Source organism: Sorex araneus, chromosome 4 (genome assembly GCF_027595985.1).
Source record: "Sorex araneus isolate mSorAra2 chromosome 4, mSorAra2.pri, whole genome shotgun sequence".
Taxonomy (NCBI): Eukaryota; Metazoa; Chordata; class Mammalia; order Eulipotyphla; family Soricidae; genus Sorex; species Sorex araneus.
The window spans coordinates 165,265,893-165,281,561 of NC_073305.1; the positions used below are offsets into that span (position 1 = coordinate 165,265,893).

Here is a 15,669-nt window from a genome sequence, read left to right on the forward strand (position 1 = left end):
CCCGGAGCACCTCCAAGAGAATCCCTGTGCACCAGGTGTGCTCCAGCCCCCACAAAATCCCCCTCTCCCAAAAGTACAAAATTCCTTCCATTAAAACAGCTACAGAAAAGTTGCATAGAATATGGAACAAAAGTATTAAGAATTTAATATTAGATTTTCATTTATTCAAAATTCAAAGTCAGCACGCTTATTTTTTTTATTCTTCATAGCACAGCAGGTAGTGTGTTTGCCTTGCATGCAGCCAACCTGGGTTCGATTCCTCCATCCCTCTCGGAGAGCCCAGCAAGCTACCAAGAGTATACCACTCACACAGCAGAGCCTGGCAAGCTACCCGTGGCATACTCAATATGCCAAAAACAGTAACAACAAGTCTCACAATGGAGACGTTACTGGTGCCCGCTTGAGCAAATCGATGAACAAGGGGACAATATGCTAGTATTCTTTTTAAAGAAACTTGCCCATAATTATTTACAAAAGCATTCTTGTTAATGATTAAAAAGACAGCATTACTTATGATCAAACATAAAATTTCCAGATTGCTTTAGGGTGTGAAGAAGAGTTTGGCTTTTTAAAGAAAAATGGTTATGGATTGCAAAGGTCAAATTATAAAACAAGTATATTCCTCTAACAAAGATACAGTAAATACAATGCATGGCATAATAACAATAACACTGAAATGTTATTCAAATGCCAGCAAAGTCATAGACGTAAAAAAGCATAGTACTTTTTATCTTAAACCATGAATTCCATGTTAACCTCTGATCAAGAGCAAATAAATCTACATGCTCTTGATGGAATGGCTAAGTCTTGATTTTGTCTTAAGAATCAAGCGCTCAGGTTACTAGGCATACAATTAGGTCTCTTCTGATCTTACCTGCTGAATCCTCCAAATCAATCAGTTTGGGCATTAAGCTTTCAGGGAGTTTTTCGGGCAAATCATAGCCATTCTTCCTAGCAACTACCAGATGAAAAGCAGCACAAAACTCATCCAGTGTCAACGCTCCATCTTTATCAAAGTCTGAGAGTTCCCTAGAAGACAAACTCATTATGAATATAATCATACTCCGCTTTGGATCCTTTTGGCTCAAGAAGGAGAGAAATTCTTTACCAGAAAAAGCACAGTACTCAAAGAAACTCCCAAAGATGGCAAGATGTTTAACTACAGAATCAAGGCCTGAGAAAGAGGCACAATTCTTTCAATTCTTCTACTTTAAAGTCTCATAATAGAATGCTGAAAAATAGCCCCAATAAATAAGGCCACCAAGTATTTCTTTAACCTATACTCATTTTCAGAAACAAAATTTAGTTTAAAAGCCGTACTTATTTAATTAAAGTCACTGTAGTAAAAAAAAAAAGTTTCATTTTTATGGGTTCAATTCCCTACACTGCAAAAAAAAAAAAAGCAAGAGAACTTACAAAAATATTCGAAAACAAAACAAAAAGAAACACACACATAACACACATACAAGAAAGCAAGGAAAAAAACCCAAAAGACTAGCATTTATTGCATCAAAGTTCTATAGTTTTAAGGCAAAGTTCTTCTGTTTTAAGGCATTTAATAGAATTAGAAGGCATGCTACAACCAAAATAAACACCGGGCTGAGCACATGCTTTGCACACAGGAGGCTCAGGTTCAGTCCCTGGCACACACAGCCCTTGAGCACAGAAGGAGGAGGGGCCCCGAGCATTACTAGGTATAGAGAAAGAGAAGGAGGAGAAGGACATGAGGAGGGAGGGAATGAAGGAAGGGCGGAAGGGAATCCACTGGCTCCTACTCTCCTTCCATTTCCTAGTTACTTACCTGTATCTTTCACACCCTGAACTCTAAGTAGTTTGCAAACAGTGCTGAGTCTTGACTGTTCAGTTTTAGATACTACATACCTGCCACCTGTTGTAGCAGACTGCTCTACCATGTAAGCTATCCACCCAGCTATACTGCACTATTCTTACGCTCATGTTAAAACCAAATGAAATAACAAACATTTATGAGCAGCCTCACTCTTCCCTCAGACATTATGTGACCAACAACAAACATTCTATGTTGAGTATAAATATTTTTTTAGCATTTTTAAAAGAACTACTGTTATGTTTGCTTTCTAAAGAAAATGAGAAAGAGGATGGCTGTGTTATACGATGAATACATACTTTAAGAATATTCTCAAAGTTTGGTTTTTAATAGTTCAAAAAGCTACCAATTAGAAACCCCTTTGAAACCACCCATATTATCCAACAATGATATAACATACTTACCAAATATGAGAAAGTTCAAGGATAGGGAGTTTTGATTTTGTAAAAAATTCTTTAGCTGCAGATCCTGCAATATTAAAAGTGTTTTTCAACATTATTCTGAACGGACAGACACAAGACTACAATGGGAGGTTAAGAGTCTAAAAGCTTTTTTTCAGCAATCTTAATATATGTAAGTCACATTTTTGGTTTTCAATGACTCTAAATTCTTTTCAGACAATTTGAGATCTATAATAATCTCTAACCAATAAAACCATTTCTTTGAGATTATAAAATTGAGACTACTATCCTGTTCCATCTGAAAGAATTTGTTTTTAACAACTCACCTGGAATAAATCCGTTAAGATCAGGCTGAATGGTTTTAAACTGATTTACATAATACTGCCTTTGTTCATCTGTTATTTTCCAAGGATCATCATAACTACTGGATTGCCTACGAATTTCATTGGCTGTTGTAGCTGATGCTACAGTTCGTACTGTTGTCTGGTCCTGTAATGAAACAGTTTTTTTCCTCAGTACAGTTATCTATCTCTAATCAAATGGACCGAGATTGCTAGGTTACTTATCTTTGAAGGTAAAACTTACTTTTTGTGGATGTTTAAAATTACAAGAAGTCTTCACAAACTCATCAGCAAACAAAGTATTTGTTACAATCAGGTTATTGAATGTTTTTTTTTTGCACAGTGATTATATAAATGTGTTGAATGATCGCAATATGTAAGCAACAGAAAGTTATGAAAAATGTGCTAAGAAAGCCAAGCAAGTATTATTACTAGATGGAGAAAAATCTTTTTGATTTCACGGTTGTCTTAAAAAGGAAATCAGCCAAAAGTTTTAGTGAAACATTACAATGATAAACAGACTTGAAGAAAAGGCACAGAGCAGAATTCTGGCTTTTTAATAAAAGAGTGAGCTTGCATTTATAAAATTTGCAACAGCAAAATATGAAAACAATGACTGCAGCGATACTCCGAATGAAGCAAATAAAAATGCAATACCAATAAAATGTCACACCTGGACAGAAGCAGGATGCATGGTTAAAAGAGTACTGGTTGGTGGAGTATCTGCGAAACTGACCCAGTTATCTTGCGGTGGAGGTGGAGAGTGCCCCGACCACACTGTGTCACCGGCAGAAGAACCTGCAAGCACAATGGGCAAACAGCACACTGACTTTTGAAGAAAGGGCTGGGCTCCCTGCTTTCAATTACAACCGACCATCATGCTTTTATTCAAACTCTAACTCTGAAGAAATATGGACAATTTCTAAAGTGGGACATTTTCTGTCAACCTAAGATTACGCCTCCGTTGGGATAGGAGATGCGAGCTAAAAATAGATTATAGACCGAACATGATGGCCACTCAATACCTATACTGCAAACCACAACACCCAAAAGGAGAGAGACAGCAAAAGGTGGGGTGGGGTGGGATGGAGGGATGAGGTGGGGGTGGTGGGAGGGATACTGGGATCATTGGTGGTGGAGAATGGGCACTGGTGGAGGGATGGGTACTCTATCACTATATGACTGAAACGTAAGCACGAAAGTTTGTAAGTCTGTAACTGTACCTCATGGTGATTCATTTTTTAAAAAATTACGCCTCCCGGGGCCAGAGCGATAGCACAGCGGGTAGGGCGTTTGCCTTGCACGCGGCCGACCCGGGTTCGATCCCCGGCATCCCATATGGTCCCCCAAGCACTGCCAGGGGTGATTCCTGAGTGCAAAAGCCAGGAGTAACCCCTGAGCATCGCTGGGTGTGACCCAAAAAGAAAAAAAAAAATTACGCCTCCCTTAAATCTAAATAATTTTGTGCTTCTCTTGTCAATACTCACTGAGCTACAATACTCTGGGAGTTACTTTTTAATTTTGTTTCTAGGTGAACCTGGTAACTAATAAATTTTTTTCTCTCTCAGCATGGAGATAAGGAAATGCAATGCCCACGATTCAAAGTGCTCTCTATTTCAGAACTGGCTTTTGCTTCTACTTAAGGTACTGAATTGATGATTAAAAACCACCTTTAGAGGCGACTTTAAAAGGGATATTATAAAGTTCCTTTCAATTCACAGCCCTCCATGAAAGTAGCAGAAAGTTCTGGAGAGAATGAATTCCTAAATACCTGACTGCGCGTCCCCCGCAAAGGGAGACCAAAAGGGCCCAGGTCCTGGGAGCGGCCTCTCGCTGCCCCCGCTGGGGTGGCGGCTGTGCTTCTTCCAGGCGTGCGGAGAGGTTGGCGGGGACTGCTGCGGGGAGACGACGGGGGACGAGGGCTCCTGGAGAGGCAAACAACCACTTTGAAATGCAGATTCTCAGGCAACATTCATCATCGGGCACGCTCTGAATGTTGCCGGCCGGCGTCCCCACAGGACAACGGCAGCCGACATTCCCGAACGTGCTTACCTGCTGATCAGCGGAGGTGCGGGGCTGGCCGGCTGCATCGTGGCTCGCGGGTCCCTTCTTCACCTGCCCCCGGCCAGGGGGTGGAGGAATGACACCAGAATACGAGCCCTGGCCTTCAGAATCTGAAGAGTAGGACGCGGCGGGGCGAGACTCCTGTTCATTCTTTGAAGCGACAAATCTCGGCAAGGGGAGGTCCTTCACTGTTAACCGAGAAAATACGCGGTTAGGACAACACTGTCACTCCACTGCACATCCGCTCCCTGCCTGCAACAGCGGAATACACGAGCATGGTGCCGAGCTGATTTCAGGCACTGAGTGACCCGCTACTCCCAGTCCTGCTGGGTGTGACCCTAATGAGAAAAAAATAAAGATTACCTGATTACCCTATATCATTTTTGGATTAACCCTGCCAAGTCCTTGTTTCACACATAGGGAAACTGAGGACCAGAGCTGTCCAGATTGCTAGAAGTAATATTTAAGCTCTGAGACAGGTCCTGGAGCCCGGCTGTTCTACTCAAACCTATCTACAGCATTAGCGCTCTTAAATAAAATACAGGCTGTCACTAAGTTTGATGAGGCTTTAACATTATTCTAGACACTGTGGGGGCAGAAATTCCTGAAAAATCTCACAATTTCACCGACTGAGGTATTAGATTTCACCACAAGGTATTAGATAACTATCCGTATCAGTCTACTTGAGACTTGGACAAGAAAATGATCTACATACAATTTATTTATTTATTGTCTTTGGGCCACATTAGATGATGCTCAGTGGTTAGTCCTGGCTTTGCACTCAGGAATTACTCCTGGCAGTGCTCATGGACCATATGGGGTGCTGGGCATCAAACCCAGGATCAAACCTTGCTGCTTGCAAGGCAAGCACCAAACCCTCTGTACTATCTCTCTAGGTCCAATTTTCAATTTTAAAGAGATGAAAGAAAGAATTTCTTTGCAGCTCAACTATTACATTAAAACAGTAGAGGAGAAAAATCAGTTTTAGAAGTGTAATTCCCCCCACCATCTGACTACCTGCATATTTCTTTAGATGCTTCATACGTAGGAGGGGAAAACTTTAAGCTTGTTTATATTTATATCAAAGAGTTCAAACGTACTTCAAAAGAAAGTAAAATCCTCTTTTGTTTTGTTCTTGGTTTCTGGGCCACACTCGGGACTTACTCCTAGCTCTATGCCCAGGGGGCCCAGGTCAGCAACGTGCAAAGCAAGCTGTACTCTCTCGGGCCCGAGAATATACATTCTTTTTTTTTTCTTTTTGGATCACACCTGGAGATGCACAGGGGTTACTCTTGGCTTTGCACTCAGGAATTACTCCTGGCAGTGCTCAGGGGACCATATCGGATGCTGGGAATCGAACCCAGATTGGCTGCGTGCAAGGCAAACGCCCTATCCGCTGTGCTATTGCTCCAACCCCCAGAATATACATTCTTAACTTTAAACAATGTTTCCCAAAGTGGGTGGTACTACCCCCCCTGGGGCCCTAATCTGATTCAGAGGGGCAACAGTAGCCTCGGTCCAATTGTGGGGATAGGGTTCTTTGTATTTGTTTGCTGAGCAATATTGTTTTCCTAAGGGGGGGGTGGCAATAAAACCAGTAAGTTTGAGGACCTCTAAATACATCGCAAATCTGGAGAACAAGTGATAAATACACAGAATTTGTACTTAAAACTATTCAAAAAACCCCTAAGGTTACAGAAAATCTGAAGTGTTTCCCCTTGTGCCATAAAAACTACAGAAGCCTCTACATTTAAGCACCCAGCTTTATAGAATTTCTATCTCCACAACAAGACACCTCCAAAATATAGAAAAAAGAATTATCCTAGGTAAGAATTTTATAGTGGTCAGTTGCTGCAACTCAGTTTTAGAATGATATTTCAATACTCTCTCAAAATTTTGTTTGCTTTGTGTTTGGTTCACACTTGGCAGTGCTCAGGGGACTACATGGAGTGTCGAGATTGAACCTAGGTCAGCTATGTGCAGGGCAAGAGCCCTAGCAGCTGTACTTACTCTATGGCCCTCAAAACTCTGATTAACTAATACACCTAATTTCAAATGGTGCATTCACAGCCTCCCCCCCAAAAAAATATATATGTATATATAACACTGCTTTATACAACAGAGAAACAAAAACAAAATCGATTTTTTTTTTCTTTTTGGGTCACACCCGGCAATGCACAGGGCTCCTGGCTCTGCACTCAGGAATTACCCCTTGCAGTGCTCAGGGGACCATATGGGATGCTGGGAATCGAGCCCGGGTTGGCCGCATGCAAGGCAAATGCCCTACCCGCTGTGCTATCACTCCAGCCCCAACAAAAGCGATCTTAACAGAAAAAAAAGGAAGACACATATGATAATGACCATCCAACATTTATCTTGATAAAATTATTTCCCTACCTCTTTCTAAGCAATTTTTAAGGTATTCCTTAAAGTTTCAATTTTAGGGGCCATAGAGGTAATACAGTGGTATTTTACAATTGACTGCACTGGGCCTAATCAGCAACAGGAATGCGTACAGTCCCTCAAACACTGCCAAGACTGATCCCTGAGCAGACAAAGAGTGAGCCCTGAGCACAGCTACAAAATTAGTATTTCAAAAGCACTCCTAAATCCTACAAAGCTTGCAAATTTTTATAGTATCAAATAATCTATTTAAGACACTTCTGAAGTATTCAAATATCTTATAAAAACAAAAATAATACATATGAGTGGGATGTAAGTCAATGTGTTATACTCAAGGCCACAAAGGTCAGAGTGAAAAAGCTCCAGGACTTTTCTCCATGTGTGATCAGAAGTCTATTTTCATTTTGGTTACTGACATATTCCGTTCTTACCCGTATTTATACTTTCCACGCGCAAGGGGAAGCCAGACTGGGCTACAGCTACAAGCTTCAAAGCAATGTAGAACTGACTTCTTCCAAAGTAGCCAAGTCTTTTTGCACCACACAGCTCCATGATCTGTAAAAGAACACAGCATTAACATGAACACATATGATAATAACTCTCCATTCAAGTATGCAGCTCACTTCTGGAGCCGGAGCAATAGTAAAATGGGTAAGGCACCTGCCTTGTACACGGCTGGCCTGGGTTCGATCCTGGGCACCCCAGATGTCACCCAAACCTACCAGGAGTGATCCCTGAGAGCAGAGGCAGGGAAAGCCCTGAGCACTGCTGGGGGCTTGAAAACAGAAAGGCACTGACCAGGGGAAATGGCTCAAGGGGCCGGAGCGCATGCTCTGGATGCAGGAGGCCCGGGTCCAACCCCGAAGCAGCAGCGCACTACCAGGAGAAGACACCCCATGTCCTGAGCTAGGAGTTGCTCATGCACTGATAGGTGGCCCCCACACAAACCAACAAAAGGGAACTGATATTACAGTCCTCCATTTAAAATCCACCTGAAAAATCAACTTCATTTTATTAGATTAGCAATTCTCCCCTTAAAGTTGGATTATCAAAAACACAATGTACCATCCACTCTTCTTCATAGATCGTGCCCATACACCAGGGAATAAAGGCAGCCATTTAAAGTATGTTACACAAAGTACTTTTCACTAGACACAAAACTGATACATTAAAAACTCGTCAATTCTGAGATTAAGAACAAGGTTTTCCCCCTCATTTTCTAGAATATATTTAATATGGTCATGCAAGTTTTGTTTAAAATATCAAATTATTATTTTTAAGCCATAGGGTTTGCAAAGATCCATATTGATTGTTTTAGTTACTTCAGACTGGCAATTGTCAACATAGGTCAGAAAAGGAAATTTCAGTTATGAAATTAAATTTCGGAATCAAAATTCTAAAAGTTGAATAGGTTATGTACTATACATAGTAAAGGAAATTTTTTTTTTTTAAAGCACTGGGATCATGGATGGCTCCATGGTTTCATGCCTGCCTTGCAGTTTGAGGTCCTGAGTTCCATTCAACATTCAACACCCCACAGACTGAGTGAACATTTGAGCACTGGAAACGTGCAAGCAAATGGAGAAGTCAAGGAGAGCACTAACCAAATGACAAGCGAATACTGCAACCAAGAACATAAATAAGAGCTGGTCAGGGCTGCAATTAAAGTGCAAAACCCTACTCATTGGAACAACAAAGGGAAGGGAGAAGGTGAGTAACAACAAAAGCCCCACTCGGTATCACCTAGGTGTCATTAAGGAAACGCCAAGGACCAGTATCCCAGTTTTGTCTTAAAAAATACAAAGCCTTACATTCAAAAAAGGGTTAGTATTCTAGATGGCTTTCTCTCTCCCAAAACACTGAGATTAATGGACCTGAGATATGATACTAAGTCAGAAGGCATGCCTAGATTAGTCATTACAAAAATGCACCTCTCAATGGGGAAGCAAGTGTCAAGGTAACAAGAGTCATTTGTTTACAGCCACAGCCACTGGGGGCGGGGGGGGGGGGGGGGGGGGCTATGATTAGTCAGCACAGAGGCACAGAAGTTCTTGTTCCTGCCAGCAAGAGGAATCACTTCAGGAAGCAGGAAGAACAGAGACAGGCTTACATGCAGGGAACGATGGGGAACGAGGGCGCAGGAGGTGAGGAACACAGCCCTGCAAGCCATCCGGGCAGCATCTTGTAACTCAACCCTACCCAGTACCCTGCTCTTCCCACGTGGGAACCCTTGGAGGGATCATCTCTGATACTTCTGTCTAGAAAAGAAAACATCTAGAATACACCAGGTCTCTGAGATAAAGGCAAAGAATCAGTCTGGCGGATACCCAACAAGAGACGGCGGTGCTGAGGAAGGAGCGCACAAGGGGATGAGCTCCTTGTTTGGGTGCCTGGAGGTGGCCTGCATGTGGAACAGCAGAAGGAAACGAGGACACCCCCTACACCCCAAGGCAAGAAGTCTATGAAAAAAAGTGGGGGAGGGGAGGAAACAAACAAACGGGGACACATCAGCAGGAAGTGGGGAAGCTTATGGTAAAAAGGTTTTGCAAGGTGGGGCCTGGGGGGGGATGGGTGGGAAAGACGGTGTTAAAAAAATAAACCTTAGTTCAAGGAGCCCTGGGTTAGATGCCAAGCCCCACGGTGACCCCTACCCCCAGTGCCCAAACGCTGCTGGGAGCAATCCTAAAGCACCCACCCGGGGAAGGAGTCCCCAAGTACAACTGCAGGTGACCTCGGTACAAAAACATAAAACTGCATACAGATTTGTGGCTGGAGGGACAGTACATGGGCGAAGGCCCAGCCTGGCAAGCTTCCAGGCCTGGTTCGATCCCCAGAGCCACAGTGGGTTCCCCGACACTGTCAGGGTCACTTTTGAACACTCCGCACCCAACTGCACACACAGATGTATTTATGCACAAAGGTGTCTAACATGAGAAGCAATCTACATTTACAACAACAAAAGATAAAATTTGAGGGCCAGGGCAGTAGTGTAACTTGACTTGCACACAACTGACTGGGTTCGATCCCTAGAACCCCATATGGTCCCCTGAGCCCATCAGGAGTAATCTCTCAGGGCAGCACCCTCAGCACTGCTGGCGTGTCCCGTACCCCAGCCTCCTGGAAAGGAGGAAGCCCTGAGCAAAGCCAGGTGTGGCTCCAAAACAAACAGAGAAAGCAAGCAATAAAATTTGTGAAATAAACATAACGAAAAAGCCATACACCGAGAAAACTTTAAAACTCACGAGAATATTAATGTTACGGAAACTAAACATAGGATACAAAGCATTAGAGATATGAAGTATAATACCCAACTTATTAGTAAATTTACATACAGATGATGACAAGTATTGATTTCTGGTGCTGAGATAAGAAAATTTTTTTGTTTTACTTACATAAGTAAATACAGTGTACTACCTCCAATATATAATATTGTTAATATTATTTTTAATATTTTTAACAAATAATTTTCAAAAAGGAGAACTTGGAGTTAAATTTGAAGGGGGGGGAATGTACTCTGTCTTTGCTTATTGAGCAGTTGTAGAGGTATGAGAAAGTGTAGAAGGACTATTTTGCTTTTACCAAGTCTCAGAACTAGTAAGTGGAAGAGACCTGAACTAGAAACCAGGTCAGTTGACTCCAAACCCAAAACTCTTCTCACAGAGATATGAAACCAGGAAAAATACTATCCATTGAATTTGTGTGCCACGCTGGCACTATGTTAAGAAGGAACGACGCTTTGAAAGGTCTTGTCAAGGGGCTCAAAGCCAGTCTCTGCAATGCTCTCGACATCACCCACAAAGTTCACTCTGTGTCCAAGTCAGACTCGTATCACTGTCCGGCTGGACAGTACACACACCTCTGAGGGCCGGAGAGGAGGAAAGGAGCTACCGAGTCACACAGTACACAAGTACTTCTCGACAGAAACAGTCATCTGGTGGGTTAGGGGAAACCAGTCTCAAAAGACATCATTTGGAGCAAATGCCTAGGAGAGCTGCTGGCTCTCCGTGCAGATCCCCCTGCCCTACAGTGGCACGCGCGCCATGCGTCCCATTCAGCAGCACCCAGTGCCGGGCTGGCCTCTCCGGAGCCGCAGCTCCTCAGCCGCAGGCTCTCGAGCCCCATGTAGCACAACAGCTTGTATTCGGTACAGCTCTGACTCACGGGGTGGCAAACCTACAAATCAAACCGCAACTCCGTCATCGGTCAAGCAGTAGATGGACAATGTGCGTATGGAAAATGCACTGCCAGTGGCGGATGGCTTTTGTAAGGGGTTACTGCCATTTATTCTCATGCTGCTCGGTGTGTTTCTCATCTCCGAGTGACTTGACAAGTCATTTAAACACACGCAATTATATACACACAATTACTTAAATCTTGAGAAATATTCATCAAAATAAACTAACCTTCTAACTGGAATGGTAATTTATTTAGAGTCGAGTTCCTATGAGTTTTATCATTAAGCCCAATACAAGTTAACAGTTCTGCAACGTCTTTTTCGTTTTAAAAAGCTGATTAGTGGGCTGGAGTGATAGTACAGCGGGTAGGGCGTTTGCCTTGCACACAGCCGACCCAGATTCAATTCCCAGCATCAGCATCCCATATGGTCCCCCGAGCACCGCCAGGAGTAATTCCTGAGTGCAAAGCCAGGAGTAACCCCTTTGCATCGCCGGGTGTGACCCAAAAAGAAATAAAAATAGTTGTTTAGTGGCTCAGAGTGGTAACTCAACTGGGCTGAGCTCAGCGGGATGTTTGCTCTGCATGCAGCAAGCCAAGGTTCGATCCTCAGCACCAGATGGTCCCCTGGGCACTGCCAGGAGTAATCCCACAGCACAGAGCTGACTGGAGTAGCCCCAGCACCCCAAGTGTGCCCTGATTACCCCAAATTACCTTCCCATACTACATGCCCCTCCCCAAAAGAAAAAAGAAATTATTTAGTTAGTTCTTCTAAGAGTTTTACTTCGGGCTTTATATTAAAAACACATGAACAAGTAGATGCTCACTTACTGTACATTTTTTGCCAGAAAATTAAAATAGCAACATTTTCTTCTATGGTAAATTAATATTAATAATTATTTTAATAGGATTTCAAACATCAAACCACTCTTTGATCCCATGAATGAATTCCACTTAGTCATGGTGTATTAATTTTTCAAGCAACAGTCATAAATATTTAACCACAATCTTAAAATGAACAAGTTTTTTAAAATAGGGTATCCCTATGTTGGCTTTGTAAACACAACTATCAAGGCTTATTTGCTTTCTCTCTTCTCCCAAATTCTCCTACTAAGTTAAAAATAAAACTTTCCCAGGACCAGGGAGAAAGCTTAGAGGGCACCTATTGCATTCATGGGCCCCAGGGTCAATCCCCAGAACCTCATGCCCCCAGGGCACTGCCAAGTACGTCTGTAGTAGCCTCGAGTATTGTCAGGAGAAGGCCTGTCCAGTCCACTGATGGGCCTCAGCACTCATCCATCAGGCACATACTATGAAGCATGCGTTTTGCAAGGAATGGCCCCAGGGTCACTGAACACTGCTGGGCAGAACCAAAAACTAGAATAAAGGATATCTTCCTTAAATATCTGGAGAGTCACCTATAACCCAGGAACATATGCATCTCAGTTTCTCCTAGATTCTCTGAAATATAGTCAATTTTCCATTAAATGTTTGATAATTTCCTTAAAAATCTTTTACCCTCTAAATTTTGAAACCAGTTCAGCTGATTCAAAGTAGTCTCATTCTTTTAATATCCTCTGTATGGCCATCTTCATTCCAAATAATGCATATTTCGTGCATGCTTGCTCCTTCTGCGACACAGCTGTCTGGCCATGAGAACCATTTAAAGTCCTCCTTAAGGGGCAAGAGAGACAGCAGAGTCAGGGCACTTGCCTTGCACACAGCAGATCCAGCTTCAATCCCTGGCACCCCATGTGGTCCCCTAAGTCCTCCAGGAGTGAACCCTGAGCTCAGAGCCAAAAATAAACCATGGGCACTGCTGCGTATGGTCCCAAAATAAACAAAAACAAAGTCTTCCTTAAGATACCAATTTCCAGATCCCGTCTTTCCTTTAGATTCTAACTCATCTAGGAAACTCAAGACCAGCCAACAGCTTCAGTATAAAGCCCAAGGATTATAGTTTACTGCTGATAGCCACTTAGTTTTAAATTATTCTCCTGCTGCTGTCAGCATGAGCATGTTTCATGTCTTATCTCCAACTAACTTGAAAATTCACTTAAACACACACGTAATTATATACACACAATTACTCAAGTCTTCAGGGAGCCTTCAGAATTATTTGTCAAAACAAACCGACATTTTCATTGAACAGTAATTTACTTAAAGTCGTGCTCCTATGGGTTAAGCCTGAACTGGTTAACAGTTCTGCAACACTGATATATTCATGGTACGATAAATAAAATGGTGGTTAAGGATATGGTGCTAAGAGGTCTTGTAATTTCCATTAGAAATAATAATTCCTGGCCGCCAACATGTGATCCCGGGGGCCGCATGTGTGTGCGGCCTCTCCGCAGCTCCATGAGCGTGACTCCAGACGCCAGCTAAATTTTTCTGCATGGGCAGCTCCTCGCAGAATGTCTCCAGACTGAGACCTAAGCCGCGGCCCCATGCCCGCCCAGGAGGGGAAAGGTTTCTTTTTCTTTTTCTTTTCTTTTCTTTTCCTTTCCTTTCCTTCTTTTCCTTCTCTTTCTTTCTTTCTCTCTCTCTCTCTCTCTCTTTCTTTCTTTCTTTCTTTCTTTCTTTCTTTCCTTCTTTTCCCTTTCTTTCTTTCTTTCTTTCTTTCTTTCTTTCTTTCTTTCTTTCTTTCTTTCTTTCTTTCCTTCTTTTCCTTTTCTTTCTCTTTCTTTCTTTCTTTCTTTCTTTCTTTCTTTCTTTCTTTCTTTCTTTCTTTCTTTCTTTCTTTCTTTCTTTCTCTCTCTCTCTGCCTCTCTGTCTCTCTGTCTCTCTCTGTCTCTCTCTCTCCCTCCCTCCCTCCCTCCCTCTGTAGCAGGGGGTCAAGGGCGTGGTGACTGCCATATTATGACGACCACAGATGGGGTTTTACAAGCTTGCAATGATCCAATATCTGGAAGAAATCTCCCTGGACTTAGTTGCTAAAGTACAGAAATCCAAAACCACGCGGCGGCGGTTTTGTGTCGTGAAGACCTCATATCTCTTCACAACAGGTCTGACTAGTGGGGTACTCCTAACAATAATAGTGACATTTGTGTTGAAATATTGAATGTAACCACAGTAAATAAAAGTAAAGTGAAATTTATCAGTTACATGGCGGGGGGGGGGGGGCAAGGAGGCGGGATGGGAGGTGTGCTGTTTTTATTTTTATTTTTTCGGTGGTGGGATATGGGCACTGGTGAACGGATGGTTGTTTCAGCATTGTATAACTGAGACTTAAGCCTGAAAGCATTGTAATTTTCCACATGGTGATTCAATAAAATAAAATTCTTGAAAAAAAAAAAAAAGAAGCAATAATTCCTGCAGCTAGAGAGCAGCTCGGCAGACCACACGCAGGTGCTGCACACAAGAGGCCCGAGTTTGATCCCCAACACCAAATGGTCCTCTGAACACCCTGGTGAGCAACCCCCACACAGAGCCAGGCCGGCTCCAAGCACCACACCCACAAACCACTCCTTCCACAGGTTCTGATTTGTTCTACATGTATACAAATCCGTGAGTACACCTACAACACACTTTTTATACACATAAGGTCCTTCTGTAGATGATTTCTTCACACTTATAGATCTTTTGCTGTTAGCAGGTGTTTTATTTTTAAAAAACAAAAAATTTTTAAAAATAGACTGCATGGATCTGTAACAAATTAATTTCAGACTGATGGGTATTTAAGTTCTTCCAGATCTGAATTACAAATATTTCCATCAAGGATTTTTGTGCACGTGAATTTGTGTACCTGTGAAACTGCAGATTTTTAGAAACAGATTATGCAACACCATCAAGCCCTACAAACTCTGAGTGACCAGAAGATCTTACTGACAGGCACAAAATCCTGGCTGCCCGCACCGGGGCAAGAGAGAAACCAAAGTTTTCATTGATTTCATAGGCTTCACAAAAGAACACCAGCTCTAAATAAGTTAGCATTAACTTTTTTGAGTTGCTCTGTTCCATAATATTTCTTAAAAGCCACTAGCTTCTTGGAAGAAAAGATAAAAGTAGACTGTGGTAGAGTTTAATATCTAACATACTCGATGTGGCCCAAGGAACTATTTTCTAATTACAGTACTTAACAGGACTCCTATACTATGCCTGTTTCCTCATGTGTAAATGGAAGGAAATAATATAATGTGGCTGCTATGAGAATTCATTTGATACTGATTTTAATAAAACAGGTAGTGTGGGTCACGAATGCCAGTACTATTTTTTACCATCCTCATCATAATATACTTTATAATGTCAGGAACTTTGGGGACTATGGTGAAGCCACATTCTTGAGAGCTGAGAGCTAATACCTAAAGCTGATAAAAGCACCAGAGTGGGTTTTATGATCATTTTGGTAAAAAGTTTTCTAAAATAAAGGATGCTCTATGCCTTCTTAAATATTTCAAACTTTTGTTTTAAAACAATAAGCTGAGCACTGGAATTAGCCTCC

At 42.2% G+C, this 15,669-nt stretch overlaps 1 protein-coding gene across 6 annotated transcripts in view; it reads right to left on the reverse strand.

Moving 5' to 3' along the window:
• The window catches only part of REPS1 (RALBP1 associated Eps domain containing 1), an 82,577-nt gene that overhangs the window by 30,921 nt on the left and 35,987 nt on the right, over window positions 1–15,669 (reverse strand). For 5 of the 6 annotated variants that reach the window (XM_055135197.1, XM_055135196.1, XM_055135194.1 and 2 more), the window contains exons 2-8: window positions 7,487–7,610; window positions 4,641–4,840; window positions 4,360–4,513; window positions 3,262–3,386; window positions 2,574–2,736; window positions 2,251–2,314; window positions 875–1,029 (exon numbers count right to left, since the gene is read on the reverse strand). In XM_055135197.1, the coding sequence (XP_054991172.1) occupies window positions 875–1,029; window positions 2,251–2,314; window positions 2,574–2,736; window positions 3,262–3,386; window positions 4,360–4,513; window positions 4,641–4,840; window positions 7,487–7,610 (985 nt within the window). The remainder of the gene's footprint in view (window positions 1–874; window positions 1,030–2,250; window positions 2,315–2,573; window positions 2,737–3,261; window positions 3,387–4,359; window positions 4,514–4,640; window positions 4,841–7,486; window positions 7,611–15,669) is intronic. The other variant, XM_055135195.1, reaches the window with a different exon arrangement.